This window comes from Leptodactylus fuscus, chromosome 1, assembly GCF_031893055.1.
Source record: "Leptodactylus fuscus isolate aLepFus1 chromosome 1, aLepFus1.hap2, whole genome shotgun sequence".
In the NCBI taxonomy this organism is placed as follows: domain Eukaryota; kingdom Metazoa; phylum Chordata; class Amphibia; order Anura; family Leptodactylidae; genus Leptodactylus; species Leptodactylus fuscus.
The window spans coordinates 247443674-247466244 of NC_134265.1; the positions used below are offsets into that span (position 1 = coordinate 247443674).

Below are 22571 nucleotides of genomic sequence, written 5' to 3' on the forward strand. Positions count from 1 at the left end.
TGACTGATGCTTCCTCTTCTGCATACAGGTGGTAAATGGAGCTGGGAGAAAGCTAGTATTTCTGTGATACTATGATGTTATATAGTTGCCCTCTTTTCGATAAGCCATAGATCTGCAAAAAAGAAGCCTTCATTTTTTATCCACCTGAGAGGTGGTTGTTAAAACCAGAAGATCCGCAGGATTAAGGTGTTTCAATGCTCACATGTATTATTAAGGCATAATTGGCACCATAGAAGTTAAGAGAGGGTATCTGATTATTATTATACCTCATTTATCGAAGGTGCATGCCTCAATAAATTTACTGGATTTTATGCCTGGGAAATTCTTTTTATGCCTACTGTGAGCAGATGTTGTAGTAAGAAGATGCATAACAAAATATACCATACATTTTCACAAGCTTAGATACAAGTTTAATGTTAGGTGTAAACTTAATAAGAAACGTGGACTATTTTGAGTTAATATTTCTAGCAGATCTACCATTGATTGTCAAGTTACACCGGATCTAGAGTTCACAAGACAACAATTTTCATTATTACTTAGGTAAATGTACTCTTTATGTTTGCTCAAGAAGCAAATGTTATAAATTTAGTAGCACTGTCATCTAGGCATGAAATGCTAGTAATGGCTGAAAACGCAGAAAGTAATTGTTACACAGTTAAGTAATTTGTATATCATTTTGCTTGAGTAACACTGAATTACTAAGGCTTTGTAGAAGTCTTACAAACAAATAATTCTCTCCAATGGAGCATAAAACTTGCCATTTTCTACTTCTATTGAGCAAAGCTTTGAGCAACACAGATTTTATTCTATGCACAAGACCATTTATAGAAGATACAACTGCCTAGGCAACCATGATATGCCGATGTATGCCTGCACTGCACTTGGTGTTCACCTAATAAATCCTGTTTAGGGTTGAACCAATGCCTATAACATTAGTTAACATAACCAAAGTCCAAAATAGGTCCCATAATGTCTGGCTTTGGCTGCACACCAAATTCATGTATAGTGGGGTAAAGTATTACCAGCTCGGGGCAATTTCACTGAGATTCTGTCTTCCTAATTACATCAGGGAAGACAGGCTTGCACATTCCAGTGAGCGCCCTCTATTGGTTTGCAACACTGAGGCACCTGACTTCCTAATTACATCATGGAAGACAGATTTGCATATTCTTCCCATACTCCCTTTCAAAGTGGAGTGCTAAAGGCTTAATAAGTCTCCACACACCTATATGGTGGTCTCTCCCCAAGGAGTGACAATACCCCCCTTACTCAGCTCAGGGTAGTAAGTCATTTTGATACTGTTTGCCCAATGTAGTTTCAGAAATCGTATGCATGTACTGTATATATGCCTAGAACAAAAGGGTGACATCCATTCAGCACCTGAGATGTATGAGGTATACCTGATGACATTCCCAGACAGACAAGTCAGCTCCATTTAAAGCATTTGCTAAAATATGAGAATTTAGTAAAAAACATTTACCCTGTCCTTTGCATTGAAGGCAAATAGGACTGTCTCACATTTGTTATATTGTTCTATCTATCATAAATAATGAACAGCAAACCATTAGCTTAGCTGTTGTAAGTGAAAGTACCGCATACATTAGCAGGTTTTCTTCATTACTGGTCACATAGTTTTGCAGGTTATTCTGCAGCCAGTAGTAAGGGAAAGTCCATAATCTATTAGTGCTTTCACTTAAAGAGGACTTTTCATGTCCTCTAATGTAGGGAGTGTTATATACCATAGCAAAGCTGACTGTCCACTGAATTCAGCACACCATTAGCTTTACTATAGTACATACAGTCCTATGAAAAAGTTTGGGCACCCCTATTAATCTTAATCATTTTTAGTTCTAAATATTTTGGTGTTTGCAACAGCCATTTCAGTTTGATATATCTAATAACTGATGGACACAGTAATATTTCAGGATTGAAATGAGGTTTATTGTACTAACAGAAAATGCGCAATATGCATTAAACCAAAATTTGACTGGTGCAAAAATATGGGCACCTCAACAGAAAAGTGACATTAATATTTAGTACATCCTCCTTTTGCAAAGATAACAGCCTCTAGTCGCTTCCTGTAGCTTTTAATCAGTTCCTGGATCCTGGATGAAGGTATTTTGGACCATTTCTTTCTACAAAACAATTCAAGTTCAGTTAAGTTTGATGGTCGCCGAACATGGACAGCCCGCTCTCAAATGATCTGAAAACAAAGATTGTTCAACATAGTTGTTCAGGGGAAGGATACAAAACCTTGTCTCAGAGATTTAACCTGTCAGTTTCCACTGTGAGGAACATAGTAAGGAAATGGAAGACCACAGGGACAGTTCTTGTTAAGCCCAGAAGTGGCAGGCCAAGAAAAATATCAAAAAGGCAGAGAAGAAGAATGGTGAGAACAGTCAAGGACAATCCACAGACCACCTCCAAAGAGCTGCAGCATCATCTTGCTGCAGATGGTGTCACTGTGCATCGGTCAACTGTACAGCGCACTTTGCACAAATAGAAGCTGTATGGGAGAGTGATGAGAAAGAAGCCGTTTCTGCACGTACGCCACAAATAGAGTTGCCTGAGGTATGAAAAAGCACATTTGGACAAGGCAGCTTCATTTTGGAAACAAAAATTGAGTTGTTTGGTTATAAAAAAAGGCGTTATGCATGGCGTCCAAAAAGAAACAGCATTCCAAGAAAAATACATGCTACCCACTGTAAAATTTGGTGGAGGTTCCATCATGCTTTGGGGCTGTGTGGCCAATGCCGGCATCGGGAATCTTGTTAAAGTTGAGGGTCGCATGGATTCCACTCAGTATCAGCAGATTCTTGAGAATAATGTTCAAGAATCAGTGACGAAGTTGAAGTTACGCCGGGGATGGATATTTCAGCAAGACAATGATCCAAAACACCGCTCCAAATCCTCAGGCATTCATGCAGAGGAACAATTACAATGTTCTGGAATGGCCATCCCAGTCCCCAGACCTGAATATCATTGAACATCTGTGGGATGATTTGAAGCGGGCTGTCCATGCTCGGCGACCATCTAACTTAACTGAACTTGAATTGTTTGTCCAAAATACCTTTATCCAGGATCCAGGAACTGATTAAAAGCTACAGGAAGCGACTAGAGGCTGTTATCTTTGCAAAAGGAGGATCTACTAAATATTAATGTCACTTTTCTGTTGAGGTGCCCATACTTTTGCACCGGTCAAATTTTGGTTTAATGCATATTGCACATTTTCTGTTAGTACAATAAACCTCATTTCAATCCTGAAATATTACTGTGTCCATCAGTTATTAGATATATCAAACTGAAATGGCTGTTGCAAATACCAAAATATTTAGAACTAAAAATGATTAAGATTAATAGGGGTGCCCAAACTTTTTCATAGGACTGTAATATTCCCTACCTTAGAAGACATGAAAGGACCTCTTTAAAACGTACCTTCACAGAAATGAATAGCGACTATAATAAACTTTATAATATATCTTATTAAAGAAATATGTCTCCTTTCAGGCTTCTTACATAGAAGTCGATGGAGAGGAGAGAAACACAGATAACTGCGCTGCAAAACTCTCCTATACTCCCTTCTCATATCTCCATAGACTTCTGTGTGTGAGCTGAGTATGGATTCTATACAAATAAACATTCTGAGTGAAAATAACGGGAGAGCAAACTAATAACTACAGAAGGGAACATATTTTTAAATAAGATATATTACAAGGTTTCTTATATTTATCAGTACTGATTATTTATGAAAAGTTGTTTTATTATTGGAAGTAAATTTTAAGTGAAATCAATGTTGGTCCCATCCTAGAGTGCAGCTACGGGCCATATAGTATTTTATGTTGCTTAATACTTACACTGCTTAGGGCAGGTTCACACCTGCGCCTGGTCTCCGCTTTAGCCAATCCAGCGGGTTTCTATTTTCTGCCCCAAGAAACTGGACGAAAACCCGACAGTTAGTTTTCAAAGTGACCGTCCGTGTGCGTCTTCTGTCTCTCTCGGTGAAACGGTTTAAAAAAGTTTACTGTGTTTTTTGCGCTAGAACCAATTATATTTAAAGGAAATCTTGGGGTGATAAATCTACTCTTCCTAGGCATAGATTTTATTTTTTTGGGGTTCAAGACAGATCAAAGGTTGCCAAATATATTTGGGGGCCAGCCATATGAAAAATTGGTTTGAATAAACCTCTCAATGTCTCACAAAGATACATTTTATAAGCAGTAATGTCTGCTATTTCAAGCATATACATTGCTAACAGGCACATACAATAGATGGAAAGGCCAAGTTATCTACATAGCAGATGAGTTGATAAAAATAGAGACTTTCAGTATAGAATTATATCAGCCATCTTTCCAGCAAGAAAGTGTATCAAATGTATGCCACGCTGCATCTGCCTTGAGTACTGGTATTATGAAATTCCAAACTGGCAAAATGGTACAAAACTGTTTATTGATGTCTTATGGATTGAGTTTTGATTATTTAATAGCAGTACACGCTGCTTGGGTCATTGTGCTCATTGTCAAGCATTGGCTAAAGCAAGGTAAGGCACATTGCTTTGGATACAATATAGAGTGATGTATGAATCTTTGACATATGGAAGTCTCAGCTTAACACCCTTCACCTGGACTGAAACTAAGATGGTCCAGCCAATATTTATCTTCCTCCTACACCAGATATTTCTTGATGAAGGCTTACAGCTGAAACATCATTATTAGAGATGAGCGAACAGTGAAATGTTCGAAGTTCGAAGTTCAATTTGAGTAGCCGCTCAATACTCGACTGATCGATCGAACATCGAACCCCATTATAGTCTATGGGGAATAAATACTTGTTTAGGGGGAAACCACTATTCGACTCAGGAGAGTCACCAAGTCCACTATGACACCCCAGGAAATGATGCCAACACCCTGGAATGCAACTGGGAAAGCAGGGGAAGCATGCCTGAGGGCATCTAACATGCCCAAGTCACTGTATTACGTCGGGATCCCTGTCAGCTTGTGATATTCCGGAGCTGACTTTTTCCCATAGGAATGCATTGACCAGCATTGATTGGCCGAATGCCATACAGAGTACAGCATTCGGACAATCAACGCTGGTTCTGCCGGAGGCTCGACTGTGAGGAGGCGGAGTCTAAAATCTGACCAGAATGGAGACTGCTGTGGACCGATCTTAGACTCCACCTCCTCCGGCAGAACCAGCATTGATTGGCCGAATGCTGTACTCTGTATGGCATTCGGCCAATCAACGCTGGTCAATGCATTCCTATGCCGAGATGTAGCAGTGCTGGCCGTGCGCTCAGCACTGCTACACCGGAGATGAAGCAGAGCTGAGTGTGCGCTGGACATTGCTGCACATTCAGCTCTGCTGCATCAGAGATGCGCTGAACCCTGCTGCACACTCAGCTCTGCTGCATCAGAGTTGCACTGAACCCTGCTGCACACTCAGCTCTGCTGTATCAGAGATGTGCTGAACTCTGCTGCACACTCAGCTCTGCTGCATCTCAGCAGAGCTGAGTGTGCAGCAGGGTTCAGCGCACACTCAGCTCTGCTTCATCTCCGATGTAGCAGTGGTGAGTGCATGGCCAGCACTGCTACATCTCGGCATAGGAATGCATTGACCAACGTTGATTGGCCGAATGCCATACAGAGTACAGCATTTGGCCAATCAATGCTGGTTCTGCCGGAGGAAACGGAGTCTAAGATCGGTCCACAGCAGTCTCCATTCTGGTCTGATTTTAGACTCTGCCTGCTTACAGACGAGCCACCAGCAGAGCTAGCGTTGATTGGCCGAATGCTGTACTCTGTATGGCATTCGGCCAATAAACGCTGGTCAATGCATTCCTATGGGAAAAAGTCAGCTCGCACATATCGCAAGCTGACAGGGATCCCGACCAGATAGAGCCCCAAAGAGCTGGGTGAGTGACATTCCCACCTAAATAAAGGTAATCCCTAGCTAACCCTGCCAGTACATCTATCCCTGTCTCACAGTCACATAGTTCACAGTCTCATATGAACTGGATATTAATTCCACTATTCGTAAAAATTGGAGGTCACCTGATTTAGCCAGCCAATTACTTTTTCCGATTTTTTTCGATGCCTCCATTGTCGTAGTTCCTGTCCCACCTCCCCTGCGCAGTTATTGGTGCAAAAAAAGCACCAGGGAAGGTGGGAGGGGAATCAAATTTTATGTGATGCCACCATCGAACATCTCGAACAGCCTAATATCCGATCGAACATGTACTCGATCAAACGCTGTTCGCTCATCTCTAATCATTACTATTGAATCTGGTTATGAAATTATATACGTTGATTAAAAAGATGGATACGATTGATGCAAAAAACAAGTCCTATATTCATCACATTAATTTTGAGTGCCATGATCTTATACATTTATGGACTAAAACTAAGGTTAAGGTTACACATTGCCAGTTATCTCTGCGGCTTTGTCACAGAGCAGTGATTCATCTTTTTGCAACTAGAAGTCACAGTTGCGGTATGCTAGGGGTCGCAATACAACTCCATACACTATCATTAATTTAGTCCTGAAGACAGCCAAAGATGTCATTTAGCCATAATCTATAGAGTTGAGCGCACACCTCTGCTACATCTCAGGTAAAACAGAGTTGAGCGCACAGCTCTACTACATCTCAGGTGTAGCTAAGCTGTGCGCTCAACTCTACTACATCAGAGATGTAGTAGAGCTGTGCGCTCAACTCTGCTATACTTGAGATGTAGCAGAGCTGTGAGCTGAAGGGACACAAACCCCACACCCATATTCCAAAGATTCAGAAAGGTGAAGGCTGTTACAACAGCAAGTCAAGTTAGCAGACAACTTTTGATTCATTCATGGATTAAATGTTTGGGTTTCCATATAGCTTTGTCCATATAGTACATTCTAGAACATAATAAGGCACATGAACATATGAACACAGGTTCCAGGTGAGTAAATATAGTTACTTGGACTATGTTTGTCATGTTGTTTGAAAATTCATGTTCACATGAAATATAGATTCCCCTTTTTCTTCAAATAAAGAATGGCGAATAGTGATGAAATTCTATCATCTTTTTCAAATACCTTATTCTCTAAAGTTACAAGCCTGTAATTCCAATCATGTATCGATGAGAAACATGAAATGTACATTGATCCACTCATAAACTAAAGTCACAGATTTGAGCAGATTGCTGAAAGAATCCAGGAACATTTGTCATGTTTGATAACGTTCCGCATATCTGATCAAATATTTAGGTGGCCTTTATGTTCATGAAGTAGGTTACCAGTCTAAAAATATAACCAACACATAGCAATCCCATTATGAACTGCTAAAGTGATTACTGTAAAGGTAAATGTCTCATTGTATTACTGACATGAAATTTTTGACTCGAAAGAACAGTGCATATCTTCTTTTTTTTCAAATATACATTTTCAAATGGACTTTCCTGTAGTAGTATGTTGTGAGACATATTCGTTCAGTCATTATGCATCCCATGTTACTTCATTCTGTTGTTACATCTTCATAAATGGTCACATTATTAACAAGGTGCAAACAGTTCACTTACAGCATGCAGCCCATAGCAGGCTGGTACTAGCTATTGTATGGTTGTGTCACCTCACCCCCATGCACTTCTTTATTAAATGGCGGCTGAAAGTACACAACATATTTCTACCTCTGCTGATCACTACCTATAGGAAGAAGTAATGAATAAGTTCTAGCAAAAGTAGTGTATTTTCTTTTTAAAGAAACAAGAAAGACCTGCTATTTTTGTAAGTAGTGTAGAGTATTGCAGCTCTATAGTGATAATCTTTATATTTAACTGTACTGAATGCAACATATATAATATTACCTTGCTGGCCTGGCCCCAGGAATTCTGACTATTGCAGTCTGCATTGAATGTCTTGGCATTCTGGCATTATTGTCTAATACAACACATAAAAACCAAACAAGCACATATCTAACATATCAATGAAATGAAGATTGGCATCCCCCGCTACTGCATAATAGGATTTATTATTTACAGGCAGACATCTGTGGCCAGGAATCTCTTCTGATAAGCTCAAGGCCTAATGGAACATTCATCAACACAGCTGGAGGCCAAAGCTGATAGTTCAACAGCTACAAAGTAACAGACTATTAAAATCAACTATCAACTGCAATTTATTACTTCTTAATAACAAACCAAAACTTACTAGGCATTCACCACCGCCCTTCAATGTAAGTACCATTGAAATTGAGGAAAGGTGTGAATAGTAGGTGAAATGTAAAAATATACCAATTGGAGGATAATACTTATACATCAGTAGTCTTTGGTTCAAAGGTTGGCACGTATACTCAGTTCTCCTAAAGAACTTGGACTGGGCACGGCTCCTTCACTATGAAAGGAAACGGTTGGTTATCTCTACATGGCACCACATGGTTAATAATCACTGCTTGAACATAAAATATAGAACTGTGTACATATATAAGAGCTAGCACAGTTAAATACAAGAGGCAGCTTCTCTAATGTGTACATTGAAGATGTTTTAAAGCAGTTGCCTTTTGAGTTAATAGAACAGGACATAAACATTAACACTTTTGGATCCGCCATGTTAACTTAGATCGAAGTCCATATCCAGTCTCCTTCCTCCTCAGGCGTTCTTAGGCTTACCCTTAAACAAGGCTTGCCATCTCCTGACATATAAGTTTTAGAAAATACTTGTACTCTCCCTAAGATAACAATTCATCTGTCCCTATGCTATTCATTCAAGGAATTTATGAATAAATTGTAAACTGGGAGTTACCATTTCACTTATCAAAAGGATGTGTCCCTGCGCAGTCTGATACTGGCAGCCCTGAATAGAGTGAGAATGTGTAGGGACACACCCCAAACAGGTAACACCCAGTTGTCAATATATTCATACATTTTTAAGATGAATAACAGAGCCACAGCATTGAGTTAGAAGAAAAGGGCCAGTTCACACGGAGTTAACGCTCTCGCATTCTAGCACGTATACACGTGTCAGAATGTGAATGCTCAAAATAGGTCCCATTCATTTTAATGGGTCATTACGGGCGTATAACGTTTACACACGTTATACGCCCGTAATGACCCATTGAAATGAATGGGATCTGTTTTGAGCGCTCATATTTTGACACGTGTATACACGCTAGAAAGTGAGAGCATTAACTCCGTGTGAACTGGTCCAAATAAGTTCCAGAGTTTTTATTTTTTAGGGGATACAATAATTTACTAAAACAGACATGTCAGGAGTGCTGACAGACCCTCTTTAAAGGGGCTCTATCATTAGGAAAAGTCATTTTTAACTAATCACATCCTTGCATAGGCTTTAGAAATGCTATTTCACACTTACCTTTAGTATGTTGATTGCCTCAGTGGTTTCTCAATAAGTCCGTTTTTATACATATGCTAATGAGCTTCCAGCCAGCACAGGAAGTTCCCAGCAGCCTCCTCTCTTCTATTATCTCCTATGTGTGTGTGCAAACAGGAAGCTGAGTCATCATCGTCAGCAGCAGCAGCAGCCTGTGCATAGGAAAAAATAGCAAAGAGGGTGCAAGATGCATCGTGCACCAGTCTAATTAGCATATGAATAAAAACGGACTTATTCAAAAAGCCACTGAGGCAATTTACATACTAAAGGTAGGTGTGGAATAGCCTTTCTAAAGGCTATGCAAGGATGTGATTAGTTAAAAATGACTTTTCCTTTAAATCATTGACTGATACTGTAAAATTGGATCCAGAGATGCATGGCTAACTAAACACAATTGGGAAGACATTTACACAAAGTTACTGATATTCCAACTGAGGTCTAAGTAACCTTTTAAGGAGGACCTATCTTTAGTGTCAATAGTGACATAGAAGACCATACAGTATCCATCTTCTAGTCCTATATTTAACATGCCCGTGTCCTCTTTATTACCATTATTTTTTCACTTACCCACCTCTTGTGATTGTAAAAGTACAGGACTCTAAAAGAAAGTTAGCAGTGATATTAAAACAAGTCACATACATCACCTCACACCAGTTCATTTCTCATTTTCTGTTAGCTTTGAACAAATCAGATCACTGGAGGGCAAGTAGCTTTTTATGATATTTAGACATCTGTCTTCATCAAAATGTCACCGCAAGATTTAAAGGATTGCATCGCCTAGATTTTTCACACCAAATAGTCAGGCTTATTCCTTGGTCTAATCTGTTTCTGTTTCCTGATTGTAGATCTATTTTCTGTATAAGTTTACAATGGGCTGCTAATAGCATTTAGAGATATGAATGACAGCAGACACATGGACTGTAGACACATTAGACCGAGATGTTCATTGACATCTATAGGAGAACATTCTAGTCATGTTCTATGATCTGTTCATTAAATTCTTTCATTGTGCAGGAATGGGAGTGTGAACTGTGACCATCGCCTGCACTTACTTTTCTATTCATATGTTGTTTTATATATTGATATTATTTCTCATGTATTCCCCGCCATATTGATAATGAGATGACTGATGAACCTTACAATTCTGATCTATTGGGGGACCCTGATATGGGCGGAACTATGCAAATCTCCCCCATTAGCAGATGTCTCGGTATATAAGGTTAAATTCTAGAGATGAGCGAGTAGTACTCGATCAAGTAGGTATTCGATCGAATACTACGGTATTCAAAATACTCGTACTCGATCGAGTACCACTCGCTATTCGAATGTAAAAGTTCGATGCAGAACCAGCATTGATTGGCCGAATGCTATACAGTTGGCCAATCAATGTTGGTTGTTCTCCTACCTTTAGAAGTCTTCTCCGTGCAGCTTCCCCGCGGTGTCTTCCGGCTCTTCATTCACTCTGCCAGGTATCGGGCCTGGGCAGAGCTGACTGCGCATGTCCGCTTGTAGTGCGGGCATGCGCAGTTGGCTCTGCCCATGCCCAATGCCTGGCAGAGTGAATTCAGAGCCGGAAGACGCCGCGGGGACACTGCAAGGAGAAGACTTCTCGGAGGATCCAGCCCGACCCTCACTCGTGGACTTGGTAAGTATAATTTGATCAAATGTTGCCTACCCCTGAAACGAGCATTTTCCCCCCATAGACTATAATAGGGTTCGATATATGATTCGAGTAGTCGAATATTGAGGGGCTACTCAAAACGAATATAGAACCTCGAACATTTTACTGTTCGCTCATCTCTAGTAAATTCCCTTTACTAGAGGATTGGGATTTTCTTATGCCTAGTAATATTTAATTATTATTAGATGTAAAGTATTCCGCGTGTTCTAACTAAAGCTAGCTATAAGGCAATGGCAATAGTATAAACCAGCATCACATAAACAACACAAAATTGGCCTTGCGCTTAAATACTTCACGGCACTGTTCTTGAGAGGCATGCTATACAAGGATAATACAGATAGACCTTGTGTGGGCACTGGATCATTGCATTTATTTTAGTAAAAGTATTTGTAAACCTAACTGATAAAGAACTGCTTTAGTGGGGATATGCAATTTATTGTGTTCATTGCTAGCAATACTAATACGTAGTGTTACTTTTCTACATTGTGTGATTCTGATAATATAGTGCAAGTTTTGTATAGTAACTTGAGCCCTTTGAATGGTTAATGGATTTGTTGTTTCAGAAAATAGCTAATTTTTCTGTGAGAGCTACAGCCAGCTGACCCTGCATTGTGAGGTCCTTTTTTTGGGGCTCCTCATCTCTAGACCAGAGTGCAAAGTGGTTACAAAGAGCTCTCTTCCTGTCGAGGACCTGTGAAAGCCCATTGATCCAATTAGTATCAATCTCCAATATCATAGTTGCTGGAATATACTCTTGCCACAATTTGCTTACTTTATACAGGACTGCTGCACTGCCTAGCCCCAGCTCCCCAGTCCTCTAGTACAGTTTACAGGAAGGCTACCTCCATCAGCTTTTCTGAATCTCTCTCTTTGTATTTGTGGGGATGTTCTCTGTTCAGTATTGTGAAGGTATCCCACTCTACACCTGATAAAGTCCTCTATTAGGCTGCAGCACTTCCTTTTCTGGAGCACTTATTCACTTACTGGCATATGCCCTTGGCGAGAAGGATAGCCAATTTTAAAAATGAATCCCATTACTCACATGAGCAGCATTGGTAGGGTCCCCTGTGCCTTCTTATACTCTCATGTCACTGCCAGCCTAGAAGCACCCAAGACCACACTTCCCCACTGAAATCTAGACTGGGTACAGGCTGAACTATATAAATTTCAAGTAGAGTCACCAAATCCTGTAAAATTAGAACATGAATGGTCACAGTAAAAAAAACAACAAAAAAAACAAACAAACTGCAGCTTCCTTGTGGTGAGCAAAAAAAAAAAAAAATACAGTTTCACATATAATAATGAGCCAACTAAACAAGTACCAGTAGTCCTCCTTAAAATGTCCGGAGGGTATCGCTCCACCACCCGGCAGCATATTAGATACACTCTTTTTGTAATAAGGTAGGACTAGATAGCATATCATAACTTCCTTTGTACATTTGTGAATACATTTTTTGTTTGAAAATCTCCCAATTATAAAGTGTTTGTAGGAAATAGGTAACTATTTCAGTTATATTACCTGTCTTTTAGCCATTATGCACTTGTAGAGGTAAATTGTTAATATATTTGTCATCCGTTTGAAAATATAAATTAACAGTTTATGTTTATATATAAGGAGACATGATGGTACTTAAATTCACTTTTACACAATGTATCATTTGTAAGTGTCATTTTTTTAGCAACATCAAATTTTTTTCATCTCATATATTCATAAATTCTACAAAGAGATATCAGTCTGCATTGTGTAAACTTGTCAACACCATCCATAATTATGCCTCCCAGCAGACCAAAAGCAGCATTTTAACAGATTATAAAAAGACAGGTAAGTATCACTGCCAAAATCGCTTCTTACATGTTGTTATAGGGAATGTAACTTGGATAATGAACATATAATTATTTTTTTATTATTAGAGCACCATTAATCTGGTGGCGCTGTAAATATGAAAATGATTCACATACATAATACAATAACAAGTAACATAAACATAAGCTAACTCAAGTACATAGTTACATAGTAGATGAGGTTGGATGAAGACACCAGTCCATCAAGTCCAACCTATAACCCTACAATCCCCTACAGTGATGATCCAGAGTAAGGCAATAATCCCCTTAAGCTTATGCCAATTGCCCCGTTTCATGGGAAAAATTCCTTCCCGACTCCACTCTGGCAGTCAGTATAAAAACCCTGGATCAACATGTCCTTAACAAAATCTAGAACCCATAACCTGTAATATTGTTCTCTTCAAGAAAGGCATCCAGGCCCTCTTTGAACTTGTATAATGAATCCACCATCTCTAGGGTTGAGCCAATCTTGAAATTTCAGGATCGTTTTTAAAATCCAATTTCTGATCAATTTCCATTCGAACCCGATCCCAATTCCGATCCCAATGCAAGTCAATGGGATTTTTTTTAATAATCGAAGATCAGATTTTAAAAGCGATACTATTGTTTCAATTTTTGGACTCCACGCTATGTAGTGAATAAAAAAAATCCCCCGGCTACTTAGCCCCCCTGATGTCCACTTACCTGCACAGATCACTGCTGCTGTCACTCCCCGTTCTTCCCTCTCCGGTCCTCTCTGACAAGCCTTCAGAGCGCCGTGCACGCCCCACCTCCCTAGGCTAGTGTTAGAGATGATGGGAGTAAGTGGGGCTTATTATGGCTTAGGAGAATGTGGGCGGAGAGACTTGAGTGCATCACTCATGTCTCCCCTCCCAGTACCCACCCACACTCTCCTAAGCCACAAGCCCTACCTTCTCCCAGCATCTCTAACAGAAAGGTGAAACCTTCTGTCCTCCAGACATAGAGGATGTCCCTTTGTCACTGTCACCGGCCTAGGAGTAAAAAGATCATTAGAAAGTTCTTTGTATTGTCCCTTCATGTATTTGTGACTGATTGGCACAGAGAAGACAGGACCCTACCTGCGAAGGCTTACAATTTACAAGGGAAGTGAGAGTAATACCTATTCACAGAGTAGTGCATATGATGCAGGGTTAAAGGGGTTTCAGCCCTAAATCAAATCTTTATACTGATGACGTATCCACAGAATAGGTTATCATTATGTGAACACTCAGTGTCGGGCACCCAAACTCCACACAGATCATCTGTTCTGTTGGGCTCAGGGTGACGGAATCTGTAGTAGATATGCAGCACATGTATCTCCCCTCCTATTCAAGTGAAGTTGAATAGGAGGGGAGCTAATGTACATTGGGTGATACTGCTACATGGATCCTACTACTTGAATAGAAATGGTGTTGTACGTGCCGCCTGTCCATTACCAAGCTTACAGCATCCAGAGGCTGCTAGAACAGATGATCTATGCTGAGCCTTGGTGAAAATTCAATTTTAGGCCAGAAAACCCCTTTAACATAGGTTGTAGGTTTTCTTGATGGAATCAGGTTGCTCTTTTTTGGGTCAATTAATATATTGGGATGTTGGTATAACACCCAAGGCGCATATTTGTACCTGTAGTCAATTCTCAGATCAATCTCCTAAGTTAAAGCTCAAAAATGTCCCGATGTCCATTATATAGGTTAAAAGGTATGCGCCTTCAAACAAACCTACATCATGTGTGCACCGAACTGCTTATTTGTATACAGATAAAAAAAAAAATTCTCAGCCGCAAGATTGCAAGTTGACGCAAAAAAAGATACATTCGCAATGACACTAACAACCCATATAACAACATATAAGTGGTATAGAGAAGATTTTGGTTGCAGAACAATAGCAGGTAGTGAATCTGCATCTGACCGACCCTTAAAATAAATGCTGACAAACTGCTGGCAAGGAGTTCTCCTGTACTAAAAATTCATTTTGACTTTTGAATACCATTTTGTCTTTATGTTTTTTTTTTTTAATAATACATATGAAAGTCTGCTATGATAAATTTCTTATTATATTTTATACTGTTCAGAGCTCAGATTTTTGAATATAGCTCAAATCTCTTTTGCATAGATATAGAGGTAAAAATAACATGCTGGCTGCTTGTGTTAGCAATGACAGTGTTATGGCCTCTGCATTATACTGACTCATGTGGAGCCTGGATTTTGGACCCCCACTGATCAGTTAAAGTCTCATACAACTTCTGCATTTTCAGTGACTATTTTCCCAGATATAAAAAAACATTCTGGTTATATATCATAGGAACTACACTAAAATTAGGGGCCACACGGTGGCTCAGTGGTTAGCACTGCAGCGCTGGAGCCCTGGTGTTCAAATCCCACCATGGGCAAAAAAACCATCTGCAAGGAGTTTGTATGTTCTCCCCGTGTTTGCATGGATTTCCATCCCATATTCAAAAAAAAAAAAAAAGACATACTGATAGGGAAAAATGTACATTGTGAGCTCTATGTGGGGCTCACAATCTACATTTAAAAAAAAAAAAAGGAACTACACTAAAATTATTATAGATAGTTCTTAAAAAATTCCTTTTCTTATCTTTTTTTCATTACTAATGTATTAGACTGTAGCAACCTACTTTTGGAACAGTTTAAGGATGTTTTCCAGTATCGGCAAATAAATGTTATTGTTTGTATAATGAAAAGTTTTACTATTTCCAATATACTTTCTGTATCAATCCCTCATAGTGTTCTAGTTCTCTGTTGCTGTCATTCACTGTTTACTTCTGGTGGATAAAAATCAATCCATGGTTATGTGATATACAGTCCATGGTCATGTGATACACAATCCATGGTCATGTGATACACAGTCCATAATCATGTGATACACAGTCCATTGTCATATGATGCATACACAGGTGCATGACTTGTTACAATGTAGATGTCCGATTATTTTTCTATGACATTAACAAACTGTGTACCTGTGTGCTTATCACATGACCATGGACTGTATATCACATAACCATGGACTGTATACCACATGACTATGGACTGTATATCAAATGACCATGGACTGTGTATCACATGACCATGGACTGATTTTTATCCACCGACAAAAAACAAATATCTAGAGAACCATAAGGAATTGAAATAGGGCGTATATTGGAAAGTAGTGTAACTTTTCAGCATGCAAACAATGGACGGCCTCTTTACAACATTAGATTTCTAATGTACTTTAGTATATACTTTGAACATTTTCAGATTGTCATTTTTCAACTGTTGTTATGCTGCAAATCCCAGTCTGCCATGGTAGTTAGCCAGAATGTGAAATATGTGGAGTCAAAACATATAAAGACACAGGGTGAATTTATCATGTGCAATATTTTTCAAGTCATCTATATCAATTTTATCAATGATAAACTTCATAAATGTCTTTGGCCAAGCAAAATATCATGCATACTTTTTACTTTACTTTTACAGACTGCTGAGGCTGGTACAATTGTGTCCCATTTCAGATAAAACTCTGGATTAGAGATTTTATAAATCTATGCCACAAACATTGCATACCTCAAGTTTGCAGCTTTTTAAACACCACATGCAACTAAAATTGTTGCAAGCGGTGTTTACACACTTACCCTTAACACTTAGCAAGGGCATGCTGTGGGATTACCAATCGTACCAATAAATCCCCCAACACCCACTATGTGGTTAAAACTGGTGAAATTATACCTGAAGTCTATTGCATCATTTCTCTGATATAGATTTCAGTTTATAAGACATGTAATATTTGTGTATCTGACACCAGCGGGATTTAGCCCGATCTGGCGGTTATGGTAAATTCCCCGTATTTTGGAATAAGATGTATTGGAAAAGATCTGTAGGCCCTATGGTTGGCCATTTGACAAAGATATGGCTGAGCCTACACAGAAAGGCTGGTCACAGTTTCTACAAATAAACAAAACAGATGTCTACAGATACCAACTGTTCACTGACCTTATATTTCTATGAAAAATTACTTTTAGGTTAGCGATCCAGTTTATTCTAGTACCTGGTGAGAAAGGGTGACCGGTAGAATATGTTGTGATGAGCAAAGTACCAGCAGATAGGAAGTGAAGGTAATACATTACTTCTAGCTTTTATTTTTGGCTAGTTTTAATACTGAGAAAGAATGGAAATCAAAATACCTGTAGATACGAGGTCAGATGATCATGTAAGAATGTATGCATAGACACATGTGGGTGCTAAAAATGGTTTTATAATAAAAAAAAAAATAGAAGCAATAATTCAGATCATGTATAGGTATAAAAGTTACAAAAATATCTGTGTGAGTATTTTATTGGCTCCCTTTTCCCCTTTGTATATAATTCAAGTTATAAAATTATCTTAAATTATATCTTATATATGCAATATACAGTACGAAATGTGGCAAATAAAACACAACTTTATTAGTGTTGAAAATTGTGTCTTTTTGCTCCTTTTCTGCTGTTCATTCCACTTAAAAATAAAAAAAAAATGGGCATAGTAAGGGAGGGTCTTTACTACTTGAGACTCAGGGAACAGATTAAGACCAGCATAACAAATGCCAGATTTAATAAATTTGTCCCATTGTTTTTATAGAACTACTCATCTTTTATGTAGATTATATTTTAGAAAACCTGTACAATGCAGTGGTATTGAAAGATGGGCTTACCCTTTACGAAATCATTGGAGAAATTGCTGTAGGCTTCTTGCGGGGGGTAGAGGATTATGGAAAGAGGACTGCTTTCTTCACCAAACAGCGCTACCCTGTTTCCCTGAAAATAAGACAGTGTCTTATATTAAATTCTCTTCCGAAATATGTGACCTATCTTATTTTCGGGGGATGTCTTATGCAGCGGCTGGAGCGGGGGACAATCGGCAGTCATGCTGGTGCTTCCTTAGCGGAGCTCCAGCATGACTGCCGGTTGTAGGTGGTCCAGGAGGTGAAGGGGGGGTGTCCTATTTTCGGGGGAAACAGGGTACACCTGTCCACAGGTTGCATTTGATATTGCAGCTCAACTCAACTGTAGTGGATAGAGTTGATCAGCAATACCACACAGGACCTGTGGACAGGGGTGGCACTATTTTAGAAGGACAGCTGACAAATATTTCTAACTTTTCTAACTCTTTTAATTAGTGTTCCAACTTTAGTCTCACAATCTATGAGGGTCTCAGTGCCTTGAGAGAGCCAATGCTTTTTCCTGATGTTTCAGTGAGTAAAAATTAGTGTGCAATTCTGGACCTACCCGTTGTCGGTCTGGATTCACTAGTCGATAGACATGTCCATTTAAAATCAATTTAAAGTCCATTATGTTGGTGTTTTCTTGGACCAAGAACGCAAATCCAAAGATCCAAATAGATTTGACATCCTGTTTTTCATTGTCTATAATGTACATAGGGAATGTACATTTGGTAGACAGCAGACTGAAAATCTGTTTGGGGAGTTTATGTAGATTTGATTTAGTATTGCACCCAGTCTGACTGCTTTCAAACTGTCTTTTGTGGATTCCTGTTTGTCTACTTCCATTGTCTGCTGGGCTTGCAAAGATAAAATATGTCTATAAAGCTAAGATTTTGACTTGTGTAGGCTGCAATGTACCACAACTGCTTAGTAAAGCAACCCCATCTATTTCATAAGATTTTCAGATGACATAGATGGAGTGAAACAGGCTTTATGGAGAAATACAATATATATATATATATATATATATATATATATATATATATATATATAGGCTCATTTAATTCCATTTCATGTGTGCCTTCTTAATTGAGTAGATGATAATGTGGCTAGGATACTTAAGGTTCCTACTGAATACTGTGCATCTCCCTCTCTTTTTCTCCTCCAGGATGACAAAGAAATTGACCTGGAACATCTCCACCGACGTGTGAACAGCCTGTGCACTGATGATGAAAGCCCTCATAAACAGTTTTCTTCTTCATCAGTGGATCTGACGCCACTAGACATTGACACGTTACCAACAAGACAAACTCTGGAGCAAATTAGTGATTTCAGAAACACTCATATAACTACTACAACCTTTATACCAGAGCAGATACAGACACTTAGTCGTAACTTGTCTACTAAAGCTGCTTCTGGATTTGCATTTGGCAATGTGCCTGAACACCGAACTGGTCCTTTTAGGCACAGGGCACCCAACGGTGGATTTTTTCGAAGTCCAATTAAAACTATGTCATCTATTCCATACCAGCCAACTCCTTCTCTAGGGCTCAATCTTGGTAATGACCCTGACCGAGGTACCTCCATATGAGCTTTAGAGAGTCTCCTCTCCACTGATGTTTCCTTTTGTTTCTTCTTCTTCTTCTTGGACTCTCTTTGCCAGGAGCACCTGTAAAACGATGGGACTAACATGGATGTATTTTTTTTATATCAAGATTATTAATAACAATTTTTGATTCTTCGCTTTATTCTTCCTCAATCCTTTGTCTGTAAATGTATTTTAGAACTTGTAAAATCATTTTACTGCCTCATTTTTATTTCTTCTCTGTTCCTGGACAACATGTTAATGTATTTCTAGATCTCCCTTTAGTTTGATATTTACATCTGCAATAATTCCAATTCTTTGCATCTTATTTGCTGATTCTCCTATATACTTCACTTACTGCTGCTGTGTCCTGTAAAGTGGACCATAGGCGAATCCTGCAGTTTAGTGTCAAACCCTATTCAGGCCGCAAGAAAATGAATGCAATTTTGTAGGACTACAAAAAGCCATTTCTCTGCCAGTAAAGAATACATTAAAGCATATGTTTGCACTGTAGCAGTGCATATGTAAATTAATCGACTCATTTTTCTAATGTACAGTTTACTTTATGGATAAAGGTCTGCGCCAGTTCAGTGTATGTACATATGACAGTGTATGCATACAATATACAGTACATGTGTGTATATACTGTGGCTAAAGTAAAAGTCTGGTTAATGTTGGCATTATGCCTATTATTTACAGAAAAAAATCATAGATCCATTGACATATATACTATCGTTATCCTACTTTTGCTTTAGTGCAGTGGGTGTACATATTTTTGTATATTTTATGTTTTCATTTTTATTTTGGTCTTCATATGCTTTATGAAAAATTGTAGTTGAAAGAGCAGTTGCTACCGTTCAGGTAGGTAGTTTATCCTTTCACCATGGGCACTGGAGACCCTTCATGGGCGTATAGCGCCCCGTCATGTTAAGGAACAGGAAAGAGAAGATCTCACCTTAGAGTTACCAAATGTCACCCCTTCTTTCCAAAATGATATTTTCTAATAAATTTCCAGTAAAAAGCAATATGTGGGTAAACATAAGAAATAGGCACATGCTCATTTTCCAAAAACTGCAGGCCTCAAGAAAGCAATTCTGTGCTCTCCTGCCATGCCATCCATACTGACATAAGGGATTGACTTCTATAGTGTGGAGTCTGACACTTTATTGCTGTGGTTGAGTTCACAAATAGCAGTAGGAGATTATTTTTTGTAAATTGTTTTATGCAACTATTACTAGAGTTTTCCAACCTATGAAATCTCCTTAAATTATATACAATTATATACAATACTTTAAACACAATAGTAAAGTGTTCATTTTAAGTTCAGATATCTTATTGCCCTACCATTGTAAACATCAATTAAATGTAATGTAATAAAACTCATCCTCAGTCTACATAATGGCAACATTATCCAGACTTCTAGCATTATATATAACATAGGAACATGGACTGTATACACCAATGAATAAGATTTAAGTTAAAAAAAAATACAAAATCATTATATCTCACACAATAGCGCTTTAGTAAAAGTTAAAAATATGAAATATTATATACAATAAAAATATATACTTTAGAAAGTTCTTAACTATTTTAACAAGAATACTTTTATATCATGTCATATCATCTATACTTTGGTAAAGTAAAGACAATTTACATGAGAAGTTGCTTTTCTATTATGCCAGGAGATGTTAAATATTTGACCTACTCCTTCCCAAAACTAGAATGCAATCCATTGATAATTTAATATGAAAGAATACAATGTCATATCTAATAGCAGGACATGTCTGCTCGGGGTGCTATAGTAAAGAAGTATATGGTATATATTTAGAATTAACATATTATATAAGAAGAATGAATCTGTTTACGGAGACTCTTCACCTCTAATGAGTCTCTATATATGTCTGCAAACCCTGCTATATTAGAAAAAGGTAGCTTCTTTCTTCCAAAAGCAGAATCACAGCTGGTAATAGGTATGGCAGCTCAACTCCATCTAAATGCATCGTGTTGAGCTGTAATACCACACACACCCTGTAGACAGAGGTGGTGCTGCTTTTAAAAGAACTTGGCTATGTTTTTAAAGCCCTTTAAGGGCAAGACTTGAATCACCAGTTTTATGTAAACATTACAATGTCATTTCCAGCTATACACTAGTTTCTACACATTTTGTACTCATATATTTTATGTTTAGAATCTCAATTGAGGCTTACACTGATTATTATTGTAAATCTAAGTAAAAATGCAAGATGTATTTTATGAAAAAAAATGATAAAAGAATATATAGATGGACCTCGAACCTGCAAATCAGAAGGCCTTATCTAGCACTAAAATAACAGTTTCTATATATATAGTTATGTTTTTAGCAGTTCTATGAATATGAACATTACTGAGTGGCCTTACTTAGTTTCAGCATACTGGGATACTTCCATTATATTGTGTTTTGTTTACGTCAAATACAATACATACAATACAAAGAGATTATTGCTGTGTCTGGATCAAGCTCAAAATTTGGAAATGGTGTAACAAAGCAAAAATCTATATGTTCACATAGGAAACATGAGCTCTTTGAAGTACCTTAAATATTGACTTTAGTAAAACAGGGTTACTAGAGACAAGTAACATGCCAGAGCCTTTCATTCTATCATTCTAGTTAGTTAAATGCAAATTTCCAATGTGCTCAGTTTGCTCTAGTTTACTATAGTTCCTTAACATGACATTGGAATAGGCTGTGCAGGAATAGCCAAAACAACCCCTTTTATATGACATCACTTATTTCTCATCAGCTATTGGCTGAATCTGCCCCTCACAGACTTCCTGCTTCCCCCCCCCCCATTCATGTCACTGCACATAAGAGAGGAAGCACTGCAGGAGATAGGAAAAGCCTGGAGGTTGTCACATTTAGCCTCTGAGGTCTTATTAATAATGGCTGACAACGTGGTGCTGTTTTGACAAATTCTTCTGTAAAGCTTAGGCCTGGTTCACATCTGCGTTCAGTAATCTGTTTGGGGAGTCCGCATGAGGATCCCCCCGAACAGACTACCGAACGCACAGACAAGCAGTGTGCAGTGAAAGCACATGGACCCCATAGACTATAATGGGGTCCGTGTGCTTTTCGTACGGTCTCCACACGAGTCATGTGGACAGGAAAATAGATCATAAAGTGCTTTTCTCTCCACATGACTCGTGTGGACATTGCGTGGAGAACACACAGACCCCATTATAATCTATGGAACTCATGCACACCGCTTGTCTGTGCGTTCGGTAGGCCATTCCGGGACGGTCTTCATGCGGACTCCCTGAACGGATTACCGAACACAGATGTGAACCAGGCGTAAGTAATATATAGTAACTACGGTATTTTTTTTAACTTTCATGGTATTAAGGACTTAGTGTACATTTCATCTTGACAAT

The 22571-nt window shown here is 38.6% G+C and overlaps 1 protein-coding gene across 1 annotated transcript in view; it reads left to right on the plus strand.

The window, feature by feature from the left end:
- GRID2 (glutamate ionotropic receptor delta type subunit 2) overlaps positions 1–19324 on the plus strand; it is a 952324-nt gene extending 933000 nt beyond the window's left edge. Inside the window, exon 16 of the mRNA XM_075285407.1 lies at positions 18747–19324. Coding sequence (XP_075141508.1) covers positions 18747–19169 — 423 coding nt within the window. The 3' untranslated portion in view covers positions 19170–19324. The remainder of the gene's footprint in view (positions 1–18746) is intronic.
- Positions 19325–22571: the final 3247 nt, after the last annotated feature.